A 22,289-nucleotide genomic window follows, 5' to 3' on the forward strand; every position below is an offset into this window, starting at 1 on the left:
TCCAAGAAAGCATCTGTCGGGTCCGAACAGAACAAGGCACCAGAAGCAAGCGGCAGGACAACAAACGTTGGAATGAACGCTTTTGATATTTTAGTTCTCCGTTTATTTTAGCAGGAATGTTTCTATTGAGATTCTGAGTATAAAAGTCAGAGTTTCTCATAGAAGGAGAAAAACACCAGAAGTAAATCAGAACCTGACTGTTGATGGGCGAGCGTGCGGCCTCAGAACCCAAGCACTCAGGCCTCTGATCGCGTACAACGCTGTTTTAGCAACTTAATGACTTCCGTCTCACGCTCTGCTTCCATGCGCTGAGGCGTTTCAAACAGAAGTGGAAAACTTCTGAGTGCTTGTGTGTCCCCTCTGTTACTGCTACACACCGCACAGCGTCACACGTGGCTTCTGAGCCTGGGGGGGGGGGGGGGATCACATGACATCTGCTGCCCTCGTTGCAGTGAGCGTTTGACCGCAGGTTGTTTTCCACTTTTCAAGCATGTGACGTTTGAGCCTCGTAAGTTGTGCAATAACACGGGAGCGCTGCTCACGTTAACCCTAGTGTCGCGGAGGGAGCGGGGTTTACATGGCAGGGCGCCCGAACGCACCACCTGAACCCCGGGAGATGATCGATATGAAGGTTTCAGTAGCAGCGATGCAGTTCTAGATGGAAGCATCGGAGAAGACGTTTGACTGGGGTGAGGAGTGGAACATCTCTTTTGCAGGCTGTGGATTCAGGAGCATTTACTACCTGGGGGCTGTGAGCTGTATCCTTGAACGTGTCCCACTCATGGTTCAGGGAGCTTCCAGGATCTGCGGAGCTTCTTCTGGCTGCCTGGTGGCTGCAGCTCTGGCTGTGGGGATTCCTATGGGTGAGCCATGTACCTGTACCGTACGCTACATAAACACATCTGCTGAGTAAATCTGCAATTTTAAGGTGTTTTTTTTATTATTATTTAAGAGGAACGTAAAGATAAAAGAAAAAAAAAACCAAGTTTGTCTTCGGATTCTGCAGCGCAAGAAAGGTGTCAGGTTTTTGCTCATTATGCTGCAGCAGTTTCGTTTTTATTTTCTCAATTTAATTTATTTATTCAGCAGAAAAGTCATTTCACTGAAGTTTATTTGATGGATATTGATTTTATGATATAAATCATGATGTAAACAGGTCAGACTTGTGTACTAAAATTCATCTTTTTCCCTGTTTTTCTGGAATCCATATAAAAATGGCTGACAGATTTAAAACGGCATGACAGTAGACTTTTTAAATTATTATTTTAACGTGGTAATGATGTAAATGACTATGAGAAATTCTAAAAAAACAAACATTTTTTTGGCCGTAAAAACACATCAAAATACAGTCCTGAGATTTGTGCAAACACAAAAATGAATCCATAAAATGTAGAACACACGATACCCACCATCTTGTAGGCTGTTGCTCTGTTTGTTCTTCACAATATTTCAAAGTGTTTTGTAAAATGACCCCGAGTGCTTTAAAAGGCATCCTTGAACTCTTACTGGTCGTCATCAAACACTAAGCCACACCGAATATGTGGCTAAAAAGAAAAAAAGGAAAAAAAAAACCTGGAAAAAAAGATTTAAAAAAATCACATTTTCTGCAAAAAATAAAAATAGGACAATTTACAGGATTCATCATCGAACCACACGATGAAGACACTGACGTGTTTATACAGTAAGTAAACCGATAGTGACAGGTTATTGAGGATACGAACAATTCTCATCATGGGGAGAGTTTGTAATATAACTTGGATGATTTGGCACGGAGCAGCGATCTGATTACAAGATGACGTACAGTAGACCGGAGATGAACAACATACTTACCAAGTTCACTCTCTTTCTCACTCTCTCACTCACACACACGTGTCTTACTAATGAGAAGAGAGCAAACTCCAGAGGTCAGCGGGAGTGACTGAGTAATTCACCGTTCATTCATGCCCACATGTGTTTGCCCGGGAGATTTAGTAACATCTCAACTAAAAATAATTCAAATAACCAGCTGATTTAGACGAAAACAATCAGCTACAAACCCTGAAAATAAAAAAAGTCACCACTTCATGTCACTACATTACCCAAAATGCAAAGATGTAATATTTTCATGTCCAGTTCTGAAATTTTAATCTTCTTTATTTGCTCCAACCCAACACCGCATATTTTGCCGATTTTTGATTCTTTTTGTTTTTGTACTTTAAGGCGATTCGGCACCATCTTTCCCATCAGGACAATTAAAAGTTATCTCATGTAGAATTTAGAGTTTGTCCGCTGGGTTAATTTATCATTATTGTCTAATAACTGCATTTGTTATTCATCACTTCGTCACGTTCATCTCCTCAGAACAATACTGCACCGACCTCTTGACCACAGCTAAAGAGGCCAGGAAACACCGTCTGGGAGTCTTCCACCCGACCTTCAGCCTGCTGCGGAGGGTGCGGGACACCCTGCTGAAGAGACTTCCAGAGGACGCCCACTGCCGGGCCTCTGGGAAGCTCTGCGTGTCCCTCACCAGACTGGCTGATGGGGAGAACGTTCTGGTATCGCAGTTTGACAGCAGGGAGGAGCTCATTCAGGTGCAAACATTCAGTAAATGCCAGGGGTCGATGTTTGAGGACGTCTGCCCTCACGCTGTCCTCCTCTGCAGGTTTTGATGTGCAGCTGCTTTTTCCCTGTCTACTGTGGGTTCATCCCTCCGTCGTACCGTGGAGTGGTGAGTCGCTATCCTGAAAACATTTTAAAACCACAGGCACTCGTCCGCTTTTGCCGTCGCTGCATCTTTTTTCTTCTCTATGTGCGTTAGAGACCCACAGTGACAGCTAGTTAGCTGAGCGCAGTGAATGGTAGTGGATGGGAAGTGTTAGCATACCTCTGTCAAACGTAATCAAAACCGCTTCTTCTCCAAAATAAACTCCACCCATTACCATTCGTACAATTAAGGTTGGAGAAAACTCGCATTGTGACATCATTCAAAATTGATCAATATTGCAATTTCAGAATCAAACACACAAACATTAAAACTTACAGGTGCAGCAATTCGACACAACACCTCAAAACATTGTCGGCTGCTGCTACTCAAGGCCAACTTTGTGATAGAGGATAAGGAGGACTGCTGCTGGACAAACCAGACCCTGAACCCGGAAAACTTGAATAGAGGCACGCTAACACTTCCTAGCCATTGCGCTAAGCTAACTAGCGGTCAGCTGGGGCTCAGCTCCTAAGGCAGAGAGAGATATCTATCCTCTTGTCTGGCTCTGAGGAAGAAGGACAAAAAAGACAATTTCCCCAAAAGTATCAAACAAACAATCAAACTGTGAAAAACACTGCGGTGGGGGTGGGGGCACAGAATGAATCTTGCAAAGTGACATCATCAATCCCTGTCTTGGCAGCACTACATGGACGGAGCCCTGAGCAACAACTTGCCATTGTTTGAGCAGAGAAACACCATCACCATGGCCCCGTTCTCAGGGGAGAGCGACATCTGCCCCAAAGAGGGAACTTTCAACTTCTTCGAGGCGCACTACGGTAACCTCAGCATCCAAGTCAACACGGGGAACGTGCACCGGGTCTGTACCTCCTTCCTCCCCCCCAGACTTGAGGTGGGTCTATCCCGGGGAGGGAGCAATGGAGCCTAATAACTCTCAAGAGCAAACCCTCATGATCTCCACTCAACAGAAACTGGCTGAGATCTGCAACAACGGCTACATGGATGCTCTTCGTTTCCTGGGAGAAAGAGGTTGTCTTCACCTCCATCCATCTCCTCACCGCTCACTTTTGATGATGTAACACCATGTGACCAGAGAACTGCTTGTTGTAGATCTGCTTACACAGTGTCTTCCTCCTAAATTGATGGACACACTGCAGCCAGGGTGCTGTGAGCTGGTGGAGTCGCCGCCTCAGGCTCAAGGATCCATGAAGACAAATGTTCTAAAGCCTCGGCAGGAAGAACATCAGTGGCTGGAGCTGAGAACCATAGAGAACCTCCCAGTTAGCTTCAGGAGAGGTGAGGAGACGTGCAAGAGTGGTCTGATCCCTGCAGCAGCCACTGAACCTTTGAAGGAAACACTGGAGAATCCAGCTGTTAAACAGGTTAAGATGGAGGCTTGTGGTTACTGACATTGATTCAGAAAGTTTACAGGCAAACTCTTTGGATGAAGTCAGGCTCGTAGCGTAAACAAATTCTCCCTGGAATCGAACAACAAATATTGCCAGTAGAAAATAAAAAAAACAGGGAGAGAGAAAAGGGTGAAAGAAAAGTGTGGAGAATATTTACAGGATGTGGAATAAATTGTTTTCTTTGTAGTCATGTTTTAGTTCTAAATGTCTCTCTCTCTGTCTATTCTTTTATCAAGAGATTTTGTTCAAATTTTATGAAAAATATAAATAAATGTACTCAATTTTATATAAAATGTCACAAGAAAGGGAATGATTATACATTATTATTTAGTAAAAAGAAAGAAGTAGGCTGAACTGCTAACAAAATTGGTTTCTGATGCAACCATGACTAGGACATTAGTGTGTGTGTGTGTGTGTGTGTGTGTGTGTGTGTGTTTTGAAGTGTTATGTGCAGCGTGCAGGGACTGCCATGTTGGCGAGGGTCTGTGGTCTCAGCTTTCAGAGTTCCTTCCAGTCAAGGTGGTTTTGTGTCTGCTGACCCCCCTCACGCTGCCCATCCAGCTGACCTTTGACCTCACAAAAAGGTAAAGACGCCACACCGCCCAACCAGAGGGGAAGAGAGTTACTGGTACAACAATGAATACCTTCGCTTTAATGGCTTTTATTCCCCTCGTGGGTCTTTTACCGCAACAGTGCGATGTCATCGGGCTGTGCGGCGATTTGCAGCGTGCTGACACTGACCACCGGGGTCTGCAGACACACGCTGAATGCTGGTGATGAGGACACCAACAGAGGTGTGTGTGTGTGTGTGTGTGCACGGCGCAAACACAATATGACTTCCTGACACGTGGCTTGGTACAATTAATTAAAGTAGGAGCTTCAACGAGGCATGGACGCTGTTTTCAAGATGGCCAGCTGGATAACTTCAATATCAACCACGCAATAAAAGAAATGATGCAGCTCTTGAAACGTAACCGCATGGTTTTATGAGGGTCACTGATGAAAACTGAACTAGGATTTGTGTATTTAGCAGGCTGCAAACCAGGTGAAAGCACCTTTTTCAAAGTCTAAATCCTGAGTGACTGTCTCTCCAACATCTAGACCGCTGGTGCAGCTCGTTATGTATAATTAGAATCAGGTCGTTACACAAGCACTAATTCCTCCCTTGTTCATTGTTCCCTTCTCCAGCCGGACTGCAGAGCAGCAGTCCAGCAGCGTCCGCACAGGCTTAAAAATCCAGCGGACACCCAAACGTCTCCACTGGGACGACAACGGAAACCTTGACCTCCTCACGCTCACCTCCACCCGCTCATCCAGCCCCTCCACCACCCGTGGACCCACGGCTGACGCACGGACTTAAAACCACAGAAGCACATAGACACACACGGAACTTCCCGCTCAGACTAACAGATCTAATGTTCTTCGTGGATTTTAACCTCACTTTACACAAACCAAAACAACATAGGATCATCATTTTTATTTCAGTATAAAGGTGGTTACCTGCCGACTATTTCACTGATGATCTTCACGGAGAGCTGAAGTTTCCAAACGGGTGTGTGCGATGCTTTTGCGTGCTCCCGTGTTGCCAACGTGAGATTGACATGTTGAATAACTAATTCACTGAATTTTTTTTATTTTTTTTAGGTCCTCTTTCCAAAATATTAGGTAAGACAACCTGTAATGATGTGAAGTTGTTGGGCACACTGATTGAGAGCATTTCAAAATGAATTAAGACTCCAGAGAAGCCAATATTGTCATAATATGGATAATTAGGCTGCTTTAAAATGACATTTATCTCAAATACACGTGACTATTTTGGTAGCATACGGACAACTATGTTCTATGTTTTACAGGAAGACATGGAAACTGTGACCACAAAGGAGGAGCGATTTTATGGAAATGGTTTTTCCAGTCAGTCCTGCACTTCCATCTGAATTTACGTTTTTTTTTTTTTTATGTATTGTGGGCCTTTCCAGTTGAACTTATCAGTCGGAATTTCCCAGTTGGAAATTCCCAACTGGATCCCACCCTGATGTCGGACTTCCTACTCGGATACTTGACGAACCCTGAGATCCGGATCCAAAATGGCTGCTCTGTGCATCCGCAGTGGGAGGACATTACTGATCTACAGTGATTAGCACTTAAATGTCTCATTTGTACACAGAGTAAAGATTCTGTTCTGTCTGCAGACGTGTTGCTGAGGTGTTTTTGCGTGCACAAAATTCCACTTCGTGTTTCTATCAACTGGTTTTGTCAACAGTGGCACAGCAGTGCTAACTTTTCCCACTTCTACTGGAACTCCCAGCTCCCTCAGTGTGCGTGAACCCACCAGGCTACGCGACTCTACAAATGAGTGCAATTATGTAGAAAAGGCATCATCAGGACATTTTAATGGACAAAATTCCCTGTGAATGGCATTTTCATAAACATTTCCATAAACGTATGAAACGTAATTCTAAAATTCCTAACTCATTAAAAGGATTAAAAATAAAACCTGCTTTGAGTTTCGTAACATGAGGATGGAAGGCTTACCAGAGAGTCGGTCTCTGCAACGTCCATCGTGAGTCTGATTTCAGTTCATAGCACCAAGAATAGAGAATATCAATGCTAGGACACATGCTAGCACGTCAGCTCGGCGTCATCAGCCTTTAAAACGACCTTCTGGAGTGTCCGTGTTCACACTTTACTGCATCGCTGTGCAGTATGAGACAGTGCAGTAGAAAACAAAACTTTAAATACACAAGTTTCTCCAAGGACAGTCAGTCATTGTCAAGTCCCTGATTTCACATTTAAAATGACTGCCATGAAGATAATCATACATGTATACAAGACCACAATCCAAATAAAAAGTCCATTAAGAATATTTTGCTAAATGTCTTAAGAAAAAAAAAAAAAAGTCTACCTATGAGTGAATAATCCAGTCAGGCACTAATAAAAAGGGAAAACCTTAAACCTGACCAGAAGTGGAGGAAACTGAATTCTCTGCTGGTCCAAACTGAAGCCTCCAAGCGGAGCTCTGCAGGGCCACCGCAGCCCGGCGAGGGCGTCCTCCTCATACGCTGGGATTTTTTGATCCACTGATGTCTGGAATCTGATCTGCAAAAGACTGGGTCATCCACTGCCCATCCGGCAGCTGGCCTTCTGCAGTTTGTGACGTGGTCGCTTCTGGTGCGCTTTCTGAGGAGGGAGGAACAAGAAGATGATGCGGCGTCTAGAGGGAGGATTGTTTGAGTCACAGATGGAGATGTGATCCTCCGAAGCAGGCGGGCAGGGTGACGTTTCTCCGTGCCCCGCCGAGACGGACCGCATGGACCGGTTTATTTGAGGCACCAGTCGATACCCACCAGTACCAACTCATAATGCCTGATTCTCCACTTTAAAAAAAAACAAAACATCTTATTCTCTGTATCAGTGTTTGAATTCTAACATTTGACTTGGGATGCTCTGATGCAACGTTTCCTGTACCAATAGGGTTCAGATATCTGGTGTATCAGCTGATGCTCAGTACCAATCTGATACCGATGAATAATTATTATTATTATTATTATTATTATATTTGCCTCTGTGTGTTTGAGGGACTGGGATCTCTCTTTAATGCTTCAGGAATCATTAAACTTGACTTAAACATCACAGCATAGAATATAAAACAAAACATTGCAATTAAATAAAAAAAAAAACATACATTTATTGAATTGGCAGATAGAAAAACTACTGCAAAATTGCTAAGTAGTTCCTTTTAGCTCCCTCCTGGACAAATAAAATCCAATATTATAAAAATAAAAAGAAGCCGCACCACATTGAAGTCTTCCATTTGATAAAAATGGTGGCTAAAATTAAGATAACAGCCCTTAAGATGAGATTGACGAAAGGCGCTGAGCTTTCTTCCGGTTTGGGGAGCGTCTGTGTGCGCTCACCTGTGTTTTCAGCTGATGAGAACGTGCAGTGACCGTTGGCCTGGCTTCCCTCAGGTCCTCTCTCTGTGTAGGCTCCACCGTAGGCGTCTTCATAACCAGGATCGTACTGCTCCTCCTTAATCGCCAGTCTCTTGGCGTCCTCTGTTGACGTGACAAAACAACAACAAAACTGAACATCAACTAAGGGCAGGACCGACACTTACCTGAAGTACACAGCCTGAAGAACAAACATCAGCATTAAAAAAAGGATAAATTAAGAATACGGCACTGGCATTAAACAGCTGATAGACTGTCTGATAGAGAGACGCGGCCGTGGCAGGAGTTGGACACTGGGACTGGGCTTACCCTTGGCCAGATGCAGGTCAAATGTGTAGTTGACCTCCTCGATCTCACTGGATCTTTGGACGCCCTGCAGCTGGTCTCTGAGCTCCCTCAGCTTGATGTAGAAGTGGACTTTGTCCTGAGCTCGAGGGAACTGAGCACAGCGAGCGCTGGACGAAGGCATCAGATACAGAGCCTGTGGGGCAGGAATAAACAGTCAGGTCAATTCCGTTGGTGTAATACTGAAAAATGATGTGGGTGACAGTTCAGGTTTTTCATGTTTTTCCAGAGTTCTTCTCCTCTTTATTGACAAGCAGGCAGTTATGATTGGGGGCGGGGGGGGGGGTGGACTGAGAACTTCACATTCTCCTTTCAGGTGGCCCTGTTTTACAATGTACCTCTCCCATTCAGGTGTGCTGAACATTTTTCAATGACTTGCTGAAAGCCTCAGTAATTTGACAGGCCAGCTTTCTTCACCGTCAGAGGAGTGAAGACCTCCGTCACTCACCACGTCACAGTCGGGGATCTTGTGCGGCTGCAAACCAAATTCAAGTTTCTGGGGCTTTTTACCAAACAGCTCTCTGCAGAACATTTCATATATGCCTGAGGGATGAAGAGAGACACTTGACCTTCATTATCATTACAGAGTGGTTTCGTTGTAACAGCTGTTGATCTGCACTATAAGAGGACTTACATTTTCCATTGAAAACAGCGATAAGAGGTTTGTATTTCTTCAGCTTTTCTACCAGAATTTTGCCTCCTTCCCGAAGCTCTTTACTATTGAGAAAGAAAAACAAAAAATGGTTTCAATGGAGTGAAGCAGGAATGAGCCAGAATCCTCTTGCTCCAAACTGCAGTAACGAGCGATAAATGTCTGAGTGACGACGCCACAGCGCTACATCTGTGCACCTACCTTGAGAGGTCTTTGCTCCCGGGTGTCGCCCTGGCCACCATGTTGGTGAAACCCATTTTGTACTTGACAGGCAAGGTGGTGTCGTGCATGTGGTTGAGCTGCTCTTCAGTAAATCCAGAGAGGAAAAGACACTTCCCTGAAATTGAAACGTTAGCCAGTCATTCACAGTGCTACACCTGGCAAAATCCAGCCCACTCGTCACTGAAGACATGGCCAGATAAAAAGACCATTATTAACTTGAACAATCCATCTTAACATATACATATATTCATTATAATTAACGACACACACATAAATGTCTGTTGGGACTCTGCATCTGGGCCAGTATCAGATCCATATCATTTGAACACAGGAGAATCTTTCATGTAACTTACAAAAATGATTTCCAGGACCTGGAAACCATCGTCCAATGAAAGCTGCCATCAACCCTGGATTGATACCAATCTGAAACGCAAACAACACAAATCTCATAAACCGAGTCATTCCTGACGACACAGCACTTGGTTCCTCGAGGAATCTTACAATGACATAGTCCAGGTTATAGTCCAACAGGTCCGGAAGAGTCTTTTTCATAACTTCCTCTTCTGACATTCCCTTGAAACGGTCCACTTTCCTCTTCACCTTCTTGAAGCTTTCGTCAATCTTCTCCTGTTTTCCATCTGCCTGCCCCTCAGCACCTTTCTTAGGCTTAGGACCTGGTTTGGCCTTTGGTGCATTTGGGTCCTTTGGTGGTTTTGGTGCCTTAGGAACCTTTGGTGGTTTTGGTGCCTTCGGAACCTTTGGTGGTTTGGGTTCCTTGGGTTGAGCTGCTCTGCCTCTCTTTTTGGCTGGAGCTACAAAAAAAGAGCTTGGAATGATGTAGACAATCTCCCCCACATCTCCTTTTTATTCAATTTCTGGAGAGTTCAGCAGTACGTCAAACTGCTCTGCAACCATATAAAATACAAAGGAAGCTAAATGGATGTTAGCAAATACGAGAAAGCATACATACTAAATATATATCGCAGCAGTAAAGATTAAGATATTCGTGGTTGTAAATCACGACAAGAAAGTTTGGAACTAAAACCAGCTGATCAATGCACAGTGAGGATATTTTATCCACAAGAGATCACAATACGTTTTGCCAGGTTAGTGGGCTCCTGCTGGTCCATGGGTACTGGATTAGCCATGTGGGCCATGGCTGTCGCTCCTGAGTGTGTCTCTGGGTAGTCAGGATAATGGTTAGGGTTGAGGGCTGAATACTGGGCCTGGAGAGCTTGGAACTGCTGGGCCGACCGCACCCTGCGACAAAAGGATGATTTACAAAGCTGACAAACAAAAGGACACCTTGCAAAACAGTTCTGATTAGTCCAGAACTGAAGCAGAACAGCGTTACGGAACACGGGTGTTCTTAAGCGTTTCATAACGATTTTCTGTGGTTGAATAAGTGTTTAACAAAACGATGGATAATGTGATCAGACCAAAACACAATTGATGCAGCACTAATCACTGCTATGACCATGGCTTCTCGTGAGTTTAAAGATAGTCCATAAATAATGTATGAAATTTTCTATTTAACGGCCTAAACATCTGTTACACATCTAAATTTAAGGGTGACAAATATTTGAAAAGCTGATACCGTGGTAGTTGTGTCAAATGAACTAAAGTTACCTGATAATAATCCATCGCTTTTGGCCATAAATGGTAAAGGCCTGTCTAAACATTGGGACCTTCATAGTATTTTTGGAAGATTCGTTTATTAATTAGGAAATGAGAGCATATCTGATGACAGACCGGGTGGAAACACACTTATTTCTCACTCAGTTTAGCTGGTCAGGAGAAAGCAGTTGGTCATTAATCTGATGCAAAGAGTTTTACACAGGTGCTCATTCAACTGTATTCTAATTTCAGAGGCTTTGTATTAATGGGGATGAGAGAAAATAAAAATCGTGGTATGAGACAAAACTTATCACACTTACTACAAACTACAGCCTTCAAAATGGGCAATAATCTGAATTAACACCACTGACAATAAAGTAGATTTAAGGAACTGACAAACTGAATCCATCCGTCCTTCAAAATGGAGAATACGCAGATCCTTCGGCTGTTGTTGAGTGTTTACACACAAGGAAACCCTACATTTTATAGTCCGCCAGCAACATTGATAACTAAATGAAAAAGACACTGGTAGAAACATCTTCCTACAGAAATAAAGGCAATGAGAGGAATTCACTTATGTCACATCAACAAGAAAATTCCCTTTGAACTCCCAGTTTTAAAGTAAAACGCCATGAAACTCTAACAAAACAATGCACACCACAACAATAAAAAAGGGGCATTGAGAGCACATGCTTTCAATTCATTTTCATAACTCACTGCCACTCAGAGGTTTGTGGATGAGGGCTAATCACACTGTGGTGAGGAGGGGGACTCACCACTGCTGCAGATACTCCGAGGACCCAACAGGCAAGGATCCATTCAGCTTTTCCTCCATCTTTTGGGTGGTTTGACTTTATTAAATAAATCAATATGCATGTTGAAGCAACACTGGTGATGTACAAGAGGTTTATGACACATTAAGAGTCTGGCAGTGTATGAAACTGAATGCATGTGCTGGGACAACTTCGGATTGATCAAACAAAAGGGAAAATAAACAAAGCCAACAGTGAATAAATGACAGGGTGGTGACACTTGGAAAAAAAAAATACATTTAACAGGTACTTAAGAAATTCAGAGTTATCTTAAGTGCTAAAACAGAAGATATCCCAAACATCAACGCCGGGAAATACTTCTGCACTTGCTGAAATTAAATACTTCTTCTTTCGCGGCTAAGCGAATGAGCTAAACCCGAATCAGTTGGAGATGCACCATTTTGCAAAAGGTTTAACAGCCACCATTTACACGAAAAGGTACTAATTTACACTCGTGTCTTAATTGTTATTATAGACGTTTCGTATTCTGGCGACAGTATTGATGATAATAAGAGCTGAGTAGAACAAGTGCCACAAGTACAGCTCATGTTAGCCGACGGCTAGCTAGCCAGCCTGGTTAGCATGGATGAATGACTTCGTTTGCGGTGAGATTCGTCGCAAATAAAATGCAAGAATGTGAGTGTTTGCATACACGTTAACGTACCTGCTGTATTAATGTTTTCCCTCGCTTTATTTTTTCAGAGGAAGGTTTATTTTCCCATCTATTCCGCTCTTCTATTCACAACATATGAGATGCTACAGAGGCAACAAAGACATGACAGCAGCAGCGTTCAACTTTGACACCGGGACATGCCATGTCGAGGACGTAGGGGCGTCTAAAAGAAATATATATTGAATTATATCCCAATAAACCTTACATTTGGACATACATAATCTAATATAAAATGATTTAAGTACTCGATATATTTTTGTAAAGGCTGTTTGTAGCCAAATTACGTTACATGATCATAAAAAAAACAAAAGGGATCCCCCTATTTTAGCATTGGTATGAGCTGCTCGACTTTTAAACTCCGTGAGGGGGTTTCTCCATTGGCTGGTCGTCTGTGTGTGTAGAAAGCTTTAGAAGTGTGGCTTTCATTTTCGTAATATTTATAATAAATATAAATGCTTTTAATTTCTTTTCTTTTACTCATGTATTCTTATTTTCTTTTCTGCTGTTCTGTTTTATGTGTCTTAAGTTAGTTCGTCGTCGAATGCCTTCAAGTCTGGAGATGGTAGTTTCAATGATATAATTTTTAAAAATACATTTGGTTTGTGATAGTAAACTTACAGCTCATTACTGCTCCAACTATAATATCTAAAATAATAATAAAATTTAAAAAAAAAACATAAAAAAAACACTGCAGGATGAAAAATAGTTCCTGTGTTTTTTCCAGCACCCGATTTAACTTAAGTTAACCCAGAAATATTACCAACGCCTTCTGTAATACTGTAACCATCCCAACAGATGTGAATTGTTTCAACCCTGGAAGACATACCATGACTTCGTAAACGCTAAATGTGTAATTTATTGTGTGATGCTATTTTGTGTTTTTCTGCAGCGACACACGTGCCTGTGCTTGGAGGTCAAATATCTGACTCACTTCCATAGCAAAGGAAATTTCTATTATCATAGCTGCACTATGCTGACTCTCCCCTCCCTCTGTCCTTGTCTGTCCACTTCTATCTCAGCTTTTCTCTCTGTCTCTGTCCTTCTATGTCTTTCATCTCTCTTTCTGTCTCTGTACCTCTCTTTCACTCTCTTTCACCCCAACCAGGAAAACCAGTTTGTGAGATTGTGGTTCTAGACCTGCTCTATTTGTAAAGTCTAATTGAGATATCGTTGGTTGTGATTTGATGCTATACAATAAAATTGATGGTTTTTGTTTTTTATGACCAGGAATTTATCAATGTATCACATATTAAATACCACAGCTCTAGAAGAGACTTAATAACTCTGTAATTAGACATCAGAAATTCCAGAGTACAATTACTTATCTATACAGATGATAAACCATAAAATCTCATTCTTTCAAAATACTAAAAAAATTAATCACGGGAAAGACGTAAAATACAAAATGCAATAAATAGTGAAAAAATAACACCAAAAACATGCACAATTTGTTACAAAAATGCAACTGTTGTGGTCATTTTGTCTCTTGTGCGTCACATTACAGCTGTTCAGTAAACGGTACGATTCCTCTTCTTCTGTGGTGTCTCCAGTGGTTACATGCCATGCTGTCCGCTGACCAGTCTTCAAGATACATTTCTGAAACAGACCACAACAGAGGTGGATTATCCTGCAAACAAGAGACATTTTTAAGTTATGAAGTACACAAACGGTGATACTGTGTTAGATTCAAGGTGTACTTAGACCTACTGTGTACAATATATAGTATATTTGTAAATACTGTACCTGCTGCCAGCATCAGCCCAAGCCAGTTTCAGCTCCTTAAATCATCTCTCTTAGTTGGAAGAGTTGCAGCTCTGCCTCACGTCCTCATGCAGCCCAATACAGCTTTCATACTCCGGATCCACCTGCTCCTCTTTGATAGCAATCCTCTTTGCATCTTCTGCAGAAGAAGAAATGCAAAAAGCCAGTCATTCCGTCTCTATCTGGGCAGTGGACAATGTGTCAGGGAAAACTATACAACTTTCAGAAACTTATAAAGCTCCAGCCCAGGGGCACACTTCGCTTGAACACATCCATCTCAGCGTTTACCTTTAGCCATCTGCAGATCGAAGGAGTACTTCTCCTCCAGCACGTCGCCGCTGGGCGCCACGCCTTTCATCTGGTCTCGCAGTTCCTTCAGCTTGATGTAGAAATGGACTTTATCCTGAGCTCGTGGAAACTGGGCACAGCGGGGGCTTGAGGACGGCATTAGGTAGCAAACCTAGACGGAAGGAAAAACGCTGTGGTGACACCGACTGCGTTGTTCTCACATCGTTGAGTGTATTTGCAGGTCGAGTTTTGGACCAACCGTTTCAGTTTCAGGAATTTTGTAAGGCTGCAGACCAAACTCAAGGTTCTTTGCCTTCACACCAAAGATTTCCTTGCAGAAGATTTCATAAATACCTGAGGAAAGTTTTTTTTTCAAAGAAACAGTATCAACTGACAGAAACGAGATTGTTGAAAAAGACAAAAGATCTCTCAAATGTTTTTACCTTTTCCATTAAAAGCTGCTATCAGTGGCTTATATTTCTGCAGCTTCTCCAGCAGCTGTCGACCTCCTTGTCGAATCTCTTTACTGAGACAAAAACAGAAAAAACACGCCAAATGTCACGCCAAATCTATTTAATTTTGGCGTGCATACTGTTTACACGGGGTGGATGAATCTTTTTTTTGTGAATGATATTTATTGAATACCACAGCATCTATTTAATTGTTAAATATTTCTTTAAATGTGAATTCTATTCACTTGGAGAGGTCCTTGCTGCCGGGCGTGGTCCTCTCCACCATGTTGGTAAAGCCGATGCTGTATTTCTCCGGGAGGCTGTGGTCGTGCATGTAGCTGAGCTGCTGGTCAGTGAGACCAGAGAGAAACAGACACTTCCCTGAACACACAAGAGGAGAAGAAACTCAATATGGTGAGAAGCAAATCATTCAGCAACAACAACAACAAAAAAAGATAATGTCAATTTTTAAAAGACTGAATCAAGAGGAGTATTGACTGCGACTGTAGCTGGACTCAACACACCAACTGTAGTTCATTTGTTTTCCAGGACAATTCGATGATTCTACTCAGACAGACTGAATGTTTTGGGGCATCATGTAAACTATTGGAACTGCAATGTAAAAGGCTGACCTGCTGAGGCTGAGCTTTCAATGTCAGCAGTCAAATATTTGGCTGCCTTGCCAGCACAAAATTAAATTCTCCACAAACCAGAAAGGGAAACCAAAGACTTTACAACACTGTCACATATAATCTGTGTCAGTGATTTCCAGCTAGGGGTATTTAGACCAAAGGACACGAGGGAAAAATGTTGGAGTAGCTCAACTAATACGAAAGACAGAAATAACAAGAAAACTACTCACTGACAGTTCAAAAACATATTGAAAAAAAATAACTGTAAGAACACCAACATCGATGGTTCAAAATATCTTGTTTACAGCAACATTATGCTGCTTCACTTACAGCGTCAACATCATTTCGATGATGCACTGACTTGAGACTAATGAGACTCTTTCATTCCTCCTCCGAGCTCTGTATCGTTTCTGCACTACATACTTGGAGCTAACAGGGCTAGAAACTCCTGCTAGCCTGTACTGCTACCCGCTTGTAGCGGTACTTTCAGATGCTACAAGCTGGCTGATAATACTCAGCAAAGAAATCAAGTCAGAAGTGAAATGAGGAGGAGGAGGATATTTATCGATGGCGCTAACTGAAGAAAAGGAATCTGACAGTGATGAGATGAATCAGAGGCGTGAAGGATCGCGTGACTTCTGTCAGTAGTTTCACTTGGTCTCATGTCACAGTGGTGCGGCGCTCTGCAAATTCTCAAATTGACAGGTTAAATGCTGCTGCTGCTGAGTGAGAACAACATAATGCTGCTTTACAATCAAATTCAACAAACACATTTGGGATGCGTGTGTGGTGTCAGAGGGGGGCACTCGAGTTCATCGTGGGGTTGCAGTGTACGAGCGTCTACAAGTGGAGAAGCACTGCTGCACCTGAGCCGAGGCCACTATTCCTTCCAGTGGAAGCTACGTGTGTTTATACCCAACATTCAAACCCAAGATACCATTTTCATTGCTTCATCACCACACATGATGTTTCTTTATATTCCTTCTAACGAGTTTTCAACAAATCTGAGCTACATAATGACAGAGCCGCCCTGGTGACGGCTTTAGAGGAAGCTAAGCTTGAACACTAACATGTACTCCCTGTAGTCAGTAATGAAATTGAATTTCAACATACAGAAATGGTTTCCTGGGTTTGGGTAATGGTGTCCTTTGAAGGCTGACAATAGTCCTGGGTTAATTCCAATCTGAGGAGAAATATGACGGGGTTACCATGGAAACAGACCTAAAAACTGCATATCTTTGAGGTTGAAACCTGAGAACACAGATGCATTTTTCTTTGCATAAAGACCAATCTACTACTTATTCAAATACAAAAAACTCTGACTCCCAGTACATAAACTCACTATCAAAATGTCGAGGTGGTAGGTAATAATGTCTGGCAGGGTTTTAGTCATGACCTCAGCCACTGACATGCCGTTGAAGCGGTTCAGAGCCCTCTTGGCCTTCTTAGCGTTTTCTGTCTCGTTGTCTTCCTCGTGCACCTCCCCCCCCTCCGTTTGGTTTTTCGGAGGGCGGCCTCGCTTCTTTTTCACCGGCATCACAACTAAAACAGGGATGATGAACTGTTAGTGATGGTCCAGGGACAATTCTGTAGCTAACAGAGGAGTGACAGACGAGAGGTTTAAGGTTTCGTTCAACACTTTCATCCTCAGCACTGAGGACTTCATAATCACAGCAAATACTTTTAACATACAAACACTGAAGGGGTGAAGACTCATTCATGCACCGATGCCCTGCAGCACACAGCTCCTACCCTGAGGTGGACCAGCTGGCGGCGGCTGGTGATGAACACTTGGCTCCTGTTGCTGTATGGTATGTTGAGGCTGAGGGGGGGGCAGGACTGGGGGAAGCTGCTGCTCCCTGATGCTCTGCTGGTACACTGGTTCCTGAGAGTGGCCCACTGCCAGAGGGTAGTTCTGGTAAAAAGGCTCCTGGTAAAGAGGCGGATCCCGATGGACCGATAGCTCGGTCATGACAGGCTCATATCTGGGGCCTTCTGGGTAATGGCCCATGTTGTGATATGACATCACATGCTGCGCCTCCGGGTGCTGCTGGCTGGACTGGTACCTGATAAACGAGGGTGAGAGAAGAGGGAAGGCAGGAGGAAGAAGACGACAAACAATATTAAAACACAACTCCAAGGACAGCCCGTTTATGTCTGGTGGTCAATGGGGTGCTCGAGGAACGAGTGGAGACAAATGCAGGACACGGTGCTGCGATACATACATGCTCTGGTGTGAACCTGCACTTATTGGAGTGTAAAATGAGCTGTGGAGGAAATGATCCTCTTCTGATGGGAACTTAATACGGAAAACCACTTGTTACACCCACAAAATGAAGATTTATGAACAACACAGATGATATAAACTCTCATCGTGGCTCCTACAAAGTTAAAATGAAGTCAGACATGTAATGAAGTTGTTTAATGTCTGTACCCTTAATATTACTGGCAAGTACTTATGTTATAGTAACAAGTGACAATGTAGTGACTGTCACATTTTTTACAAAATGCCCTTGAAATGTGTAAAAACTTGGGACCTAAGTTTTATGTCTTTTCTACACATACTTAATGGGTCCTTGCATAATAACGTGTGCTTCTGCAAATATTTTCCCTGTCATATAAATACATACGCACAGATTATCAGCAGGCTAATCAGTTATCAGAGATTTTTTAAGGGTTTTTGCACAGGCCCCAAAAACCCGTATCAATCCGATCCTTGGAAAAACACCAAACTATTTCCTATATTTGATGGCATTTTTACATAAAACTAATAAATACAAAATGTAAGTGAGGTCACATCTGGTTAGCTAAGATAACAATCCTATTACAACAGCATTTCCTCCCACTGAAGAAAGTTGACTTTATTGCATAAAGTAACGATGGATTGCTACGAACCTTGATGTCAGGGGTATAAATAAACATGGTGTTTTATATATTCTACTTTATCTCATGCATGAAAATGAAGACATGGTAAGTTTCCTTGGACCTGCCACTTCCAGCACCAACTCACCACTGCTGAAAATAATCCGTAGGAACCGTCAGTGACGTGTACTGGTTCTCCTCCATCTCAACTGCTGACTTGTTTGAATACATTAACTCATCATTCATTTTTGCTAACAAATACATTAACAGGCATTGAAATTACGTGTCGTTTGAGGATAACAGTACATGGAGTACATTTCTGGCACAAAGAAGACAAGAGGGACGCGGCTAACTTTACGACAAGGTGGGGGAATTTAGCAGAAAAAACCCCACTTAGCACTCAACGGTACACAGCCCAACAGCTCTTTAAATCCACATCAAAAATACATTCACACTAACATACCTGTCATACATTTTTTTAAGGTTTCAAATAATGAGACGGGGGGGTAAGGGATTCCTCCAAAACAAAGACCATTTAAACGTTGCAAAATGATGTTCTGCACAGGTCGGGTGAAGGCTTACCGCCATCTTTCTGCCAGGAGGTGTATTACAGCGGTTCCGAAAATATTTTTTTTTGAATTAACATATAAATTTTGCTACATTATGACACGATCTTAATCATACATGGTCGACATTACTTAGTCTAGAATATTTCATTTCAGTAAAAGAGACATCGTATTCTGGAAATTCTGTTTGCCAAGGTTTCGTTTTGGATTAGCTACAATTTGACCGGTAGGTGGCGACAGATTCCGGACGTGCGGAAACACCAATGTCATTTTTTTTTCCTGTAGAAGAAAATACTAGCCAAAGGTGTTCTATTCATGTAAAGTGCTTTACTCTGAATAAAAATATTGATTCAACTAAGCTTTCTCACAAAGCCAGAAACTGGTGGAATAAAAAGCAAGATGAATACACTGACTAGCGATCACAATCACAATCACAATTTAACAAAAGTAGTGCTCTGAAATTCTCCCAAGAGCCATGGGAAACGGGATGGTTCCGTTTACAGGAGCTATAAACAGAAGCAGAGTAATTACTCTTTGTCTCAAATATCTACGTATTATCTAAACAGCCTGACCTGAACGTGAGTCCCAATGACAAACATTTGGTTGTAAGATGGTGAAAGTCTGTTTCGTTTTTTCATATCGGTTTAATAAAACGAGGTAAGCTCCGGTTACTTTGTGTTTTATGACTGTTTTTATCTCTTAAAGGCCTTTAGCCGCTACGTGACAGCTAGCAAACACGATCGGTTAGCTTCCCTGTTAGTGCGTTTGATGTCACAGTACTGCTGTACCGCCAAAGTATACACACACGTGGATAAAGATGTTTCTACTTTCGAGTTCAAGAAAAAAAAATCACAAAGGTCACTGAAATAACCTGAAAATGACTGAAGTAATGACTAAAAAAAAAAGTTCTGAAATTATAATTAATGATAATTAGACATTGTTTTTGATTTGTGGTTCAACAGAATAATTTTAAGAAAAACAAACTCATGAAACTGGCCTGCGGAAAAATGGACACACTGATGAACGCCAATCTTAATAAAAGCGAGAGTGGAATTTGCCAAAACGGTTTTTTATCCATCGTCGTCTTCCGCTTATTCCTTACTAGTGGGGGTTGCGGGGGGGGGGGGGGGGGGGGGGGCTGGAGCCTATCCCAGCATCTACGGGCGAGAGGCGGGGTGCACCCTGGACAGGTCGCCAGTCCTTCGCAGGGCCAACACATAGAGACGAACAACCATTCACACTCACAGTCACACCTACGGTCAATTTAGAGCATCAATCAGTCTAGTCCCCAATTTGCATGTCTTTGGACGGTGGGAGGAAGCTGGAGTACCAGAGAGAACCCACTCAGACACGGGAAGAACATGGAGACTCCACACAGAAAGATCCCGCACCCGAGCCAGGACTCGAACCCGGAACCTTCTTGCTGTGAGGCCACAGCGCTGACCACTGCACCACCGTGCAGCCCTTTTTTGGGGAGTCATTTTCATTATTTCAGTGACCTTTTGAGGGTTTTCCTTTCTTTACCTAAAATTTTGTCCACGTGTGTATTTATAAGGTGAATTTGACTTAAATTGACCTAATTTCTTATTCATAGCCACGACTTTTTTCTTAACGCACAACAGGTTGGTTTTAAATCCTAATTGTGTGCCTGCAGGTCCATGGTTTTGGAGCTTGAGTCCAGCGCTACCCGTTTGTGAGGATGCCTGCTGGTGTGTCTTGGGGTCGCTACCTCCGGATGTATGGGGCCAGTACGCTGGCCATGTTTGCCGGAGCACAGGCCGTCCACCAGTATTATGTACCTGATCTGGTAGGAAAAGACTGAATGTTTTCAAATCATGATTTAATTCTCATGAAGGATTAAAAAAACTTTTCTTTTCTTTTTTTTAAATTTAGACAGGGGCCGTGCATATTAATGAGCGTGACAGATTATGACACTGCAGCTAGTTTTCATCTGGAGTCTCTCAGTGGGTTGTTAACCAGGGGGAAGAAAACACAATGCGTCATAAAGCCGGTGGGAACTGCTCCTCAAGCAATCACCACATGGGTTAATACAGCTACTCGCAGGTTAGTCTTGGGCCTGAGAGCTTCTGAGTTCAAGGACTGAGGTCAAACACAAGATTCTGTGTAGCTTTCATGCTGTCTGTGCAAACGTGGCGATCCGAGGCAACGGAAAGTAACTCGGGCACTGACCTGACTGCGATGAAAGGCTGGCTTACTTTGTGAGTTGATGGAATTTGCTTCCTCGCATCCCACTGCAGTAGATGAACGGCCATGTTGCAGTAAATCAGAGATTAAAGTTGAAGCCCGGAGACAAAAGACAGTTTTCTTTTGACCATGTCGGACATTTTTGTTTCACCACCGACACCCACGGCTTCGAGAACAACAGGCACTGCACTAAAGCTAACACGATGCTACCAAGTGGAGCTAATATGTAGTTTTGTTCAACTGTTTTGTTCCCCTCCCTATCAGAGTATACCAGAGATCCCACCAAAGCCTGGGGAGCTGAGGACGGAGCTGCAGGGCTACAGAATCAGAGAAGAAGCTCTAAGTGCCTTAAAGGAGCTGGAAGCACAACAAAAGCACGACTGAAATGGTGTTGAATATCCTGTGTGTGGTGGACACCCGACCAGTGAGACAACGTCCCATGGCCTAAGAGTAATCTGGGATATCCGATCCTTTTTTTTTGGTGCGTTTTTTTTTTCTTCTTACGGATCAGAGCACAGGAAAGGGCAAAAAAGAGGGTTCCTGGCTGCCCTGGAAGCCAAAGTTCCAGCTCTGCTGTGTCGCCGGCAAACACCCGCCCCGAGACTTGCTCCTCTGTTTGAAGGTTCGAGTGTGATTAGCAACTGCTGATGCCAGAACATAGTTGAAACCCACAAATTTGGATTTTAAAAAAAAGTGATGGAAGACACCCTGAAAGTTTGTCCTCTCCCTGCAACCAAAACCTACTCAGAAGTGATGGCTGACAGACAGAAACCGTAACGCCTCCAGTCCCAAAATCTTGACCCACGCCAAGAGTCTGCATTCATGTGCAGGATTCTGCTCTGTAAGGGGTTAGAACCATTTCTGTCCATCATTTCTAACCTTTCATCCCCTTTTTTTTCATGTGTATAATGTGCATTTCTGTGTACGGGTGTTGCAAATGGATGTAAAATATTCAAATAAATTTATTCTATTGACAAATTTTATGGTGTCACTCTTACGTTTTGTCAGTACTCTATTTCAAGGTTTACAGCGCAATCGAGAACCCCATCAGGTAAGGGTTTGTTGATGGCTACAGTACTTTGATAACTACAAAACCGATTTATTTGGAAATGAATTGGAGGTGAAGCTTTGAGTTTTTT

The 22,289-nt window shown here is 42.8% G+C and overlaps 4 protein-coding genes across 11 annotated transcripts; 2 read left to right on the forward strand and 2 right to left on the reverse strand.

Moving 5' to 3' along the window:
* The first annotated feature begins 125 nt into the window (after window positions 1–125).
* LOC147259326 (patatin-like phospholipase domain-containing protein 2) lies at window positions 126–6,303 on the forward strand. Of its 4 annotated transcripts, XR_015117219.1 has the most exons (12): window positions 126–689; window positions 791–863; window positions 2,341–2,573; window positions 2,645–2,710; window positions 3,387–3,596; window positions 3,673–3,733; window positions 3,815–4,000; window positions 4,556–4,697; window positions 4,807–4,907; window positions 5,302–5,665; window positions 5,758–5,778; window positions 5,967–6,303. XR_015117219.1 is itself a non-coding variant. In XM_086209652.1 (9 exons), the coding sequence occupies exons 1-9, from the start codon at window positions 659–661 to the stop codon at window positions 5,343–5,345; spliced, it is 1,248 nt and encodes a 415-aa protein (XP_086065778.1). In that variant the 5' UTR covers window positions 126–658; the 3' UTR covers window positions 5,346–6,303. The 4 variants fall into 4 exon arrangements, 1 of the variants encoding a protein (XP_086065778.1); XR_015117217.1 differs by having other exon boundaries at window positions 126–863; XR_015117218.1 differs by having other exon boundaries at window positions 126–863; window positions 5,302–5,778; window positions 5,971–6,303.
* Window positions 6,181–12,507, reverse strand: LOC147259327 (G/T mismatch-specific thymine DNA glycosylase-like). 2 transcript variants are annotated; one of them, XM_086209647.1, is made up of 11 exons: window positions 12,376–12,507; window positions 11,676–11,750; window positions 10,379–10,542; window positions 9,784–10,094; window positions 9,636–9,705; window positions 9,262–9,397; window positions 9,043–9,125; window positions 8,857–8,951; window positions 8,373–8,544; window positions 8,028–8,168; window positions 6,181–7,290 (listed from the first exon to the last, which is right to left on the reverse strand). In XM_086209647.1, the coding sequence occupies exons 2-11, from the start codon at window positions 11,732–11,734 to the stop codon at window positions 7,166–7,168; spliced, it is 1,356 nt and encodes a 451-aa protein (XP_086065773.1). In that variant the 5' UTR covers window positions 11,735–11,750; window positions 12,376–12,507; the 3' UTR covers window positions 6,181–7,165. The 2 variants fall into 2 exon arrangements, with proteins under 2 accessions (XP_086065773.1, XP_086065774.1); XM_086209648.1 differs by lacking the exon at window positions 11,676–11,750 and having other exon boundaries at window positions 6,182–7,290; window positions 12,376–12,499.
* Window positions 12,508–13,641: 1,134 nt separating this feature from the next.
* LOC147259328 (G/T mismatch-specific thymine DNA glycosylase-like) lies at window positions 13,642–19,456 on the reverse strand. 3 transcript variants are annotated; one of them, XM_086209655.1, is made up of 11 exons: window positions 18,843–19,456; window positions 18,528–18,595; window positions 17,270–17,583; window positions 16,860–17,059; window positions 16,631–16,700; window positions 15,131–15,266; window positions 14,877–14,959; window positions 14,693–14,787; window positions 14,434–14,605; window positions 14,128–14,284; window positions 13,642–13,980 (listed from the first exon to the last, which is right to left on the reverse strand). In XM_086209655.1, exons 2-10 carry the CDS (start codon window positions 18,581–18,583, stop codon window positions 14,178–14,180), a joined length of 1,233 nt encoding a protein of 410 aa, XP_086065781.1. In that variant the 5' UTR covers window positions 18,584–18,595; window positions 18,843–19,456; the 3' UTR covers window positions 13,642–13,980; window positions 14,128–14,177. The 3 variants fall into 3 exon arrangements, with proteins under 3 accessions (XP_086065781.1, XP_086065780.1, XP_086065782.1); XM_086209654.1 differs by lacking the exon at window positions 18,843–19,456 and having other exon boundaries at window positions 18,528–18,825; XM_086209656.1 differs by lacking the exon at window positions 18,528–18,595 and having other exon boundaries at window positions 13,644–13,980; window positions 18,843–19,453.
* On the forward strand, window positions 19,439–22,122 carry uqcc6 (ubiquinol-cytochrome c reductase complex assembly factor 6). Of its 2 annotated transcripts, none has more exons than XM_086209658.1 (3): window positions 19,439–19,523; window positions 20,600–20,752; window positions 21,415–22,122. In XM_086209658.1, the coding sequence occupies exons 2-3, from the start codon at window positions 20,645–20,647 to the stop codon at window positions 21,532–21,534; spliced, it is 228 nt and encodes a 75-aa protein (XP_086065784.1). In that variant the 5' UTR covers window positions 19,439–19,523; window positions 20,600–20,644; the 3' UTR covers window positions 21,535–22,122. The 2 variants fall into 2 exon arrangements, with proteins under 2 accessions (XP_086065784.1, XP_086065783.1); XM_086209657.1 differs by having other exon boundaries at window positions 19,486–19,602.
* Window positions 22,123–22,289: the final 167 nt, after the last annotated feature.

This window comes from Aulostomus chinensis, chromosome 7, assembly GCF_037954235.1.
Source record: "Aulostomus chinensis isolate RoL2024-O1b breed Wild chromosome 7, RoL_Achi_v1.0, whole genome shotgun sequence".
Taxonomy (NCBI): Eukaryota; Metazoa; Chordata; class Actinopteri; order Syngnathiformes; family Aulostomidae; genus Aulostomus; species Aulostomus chinensis.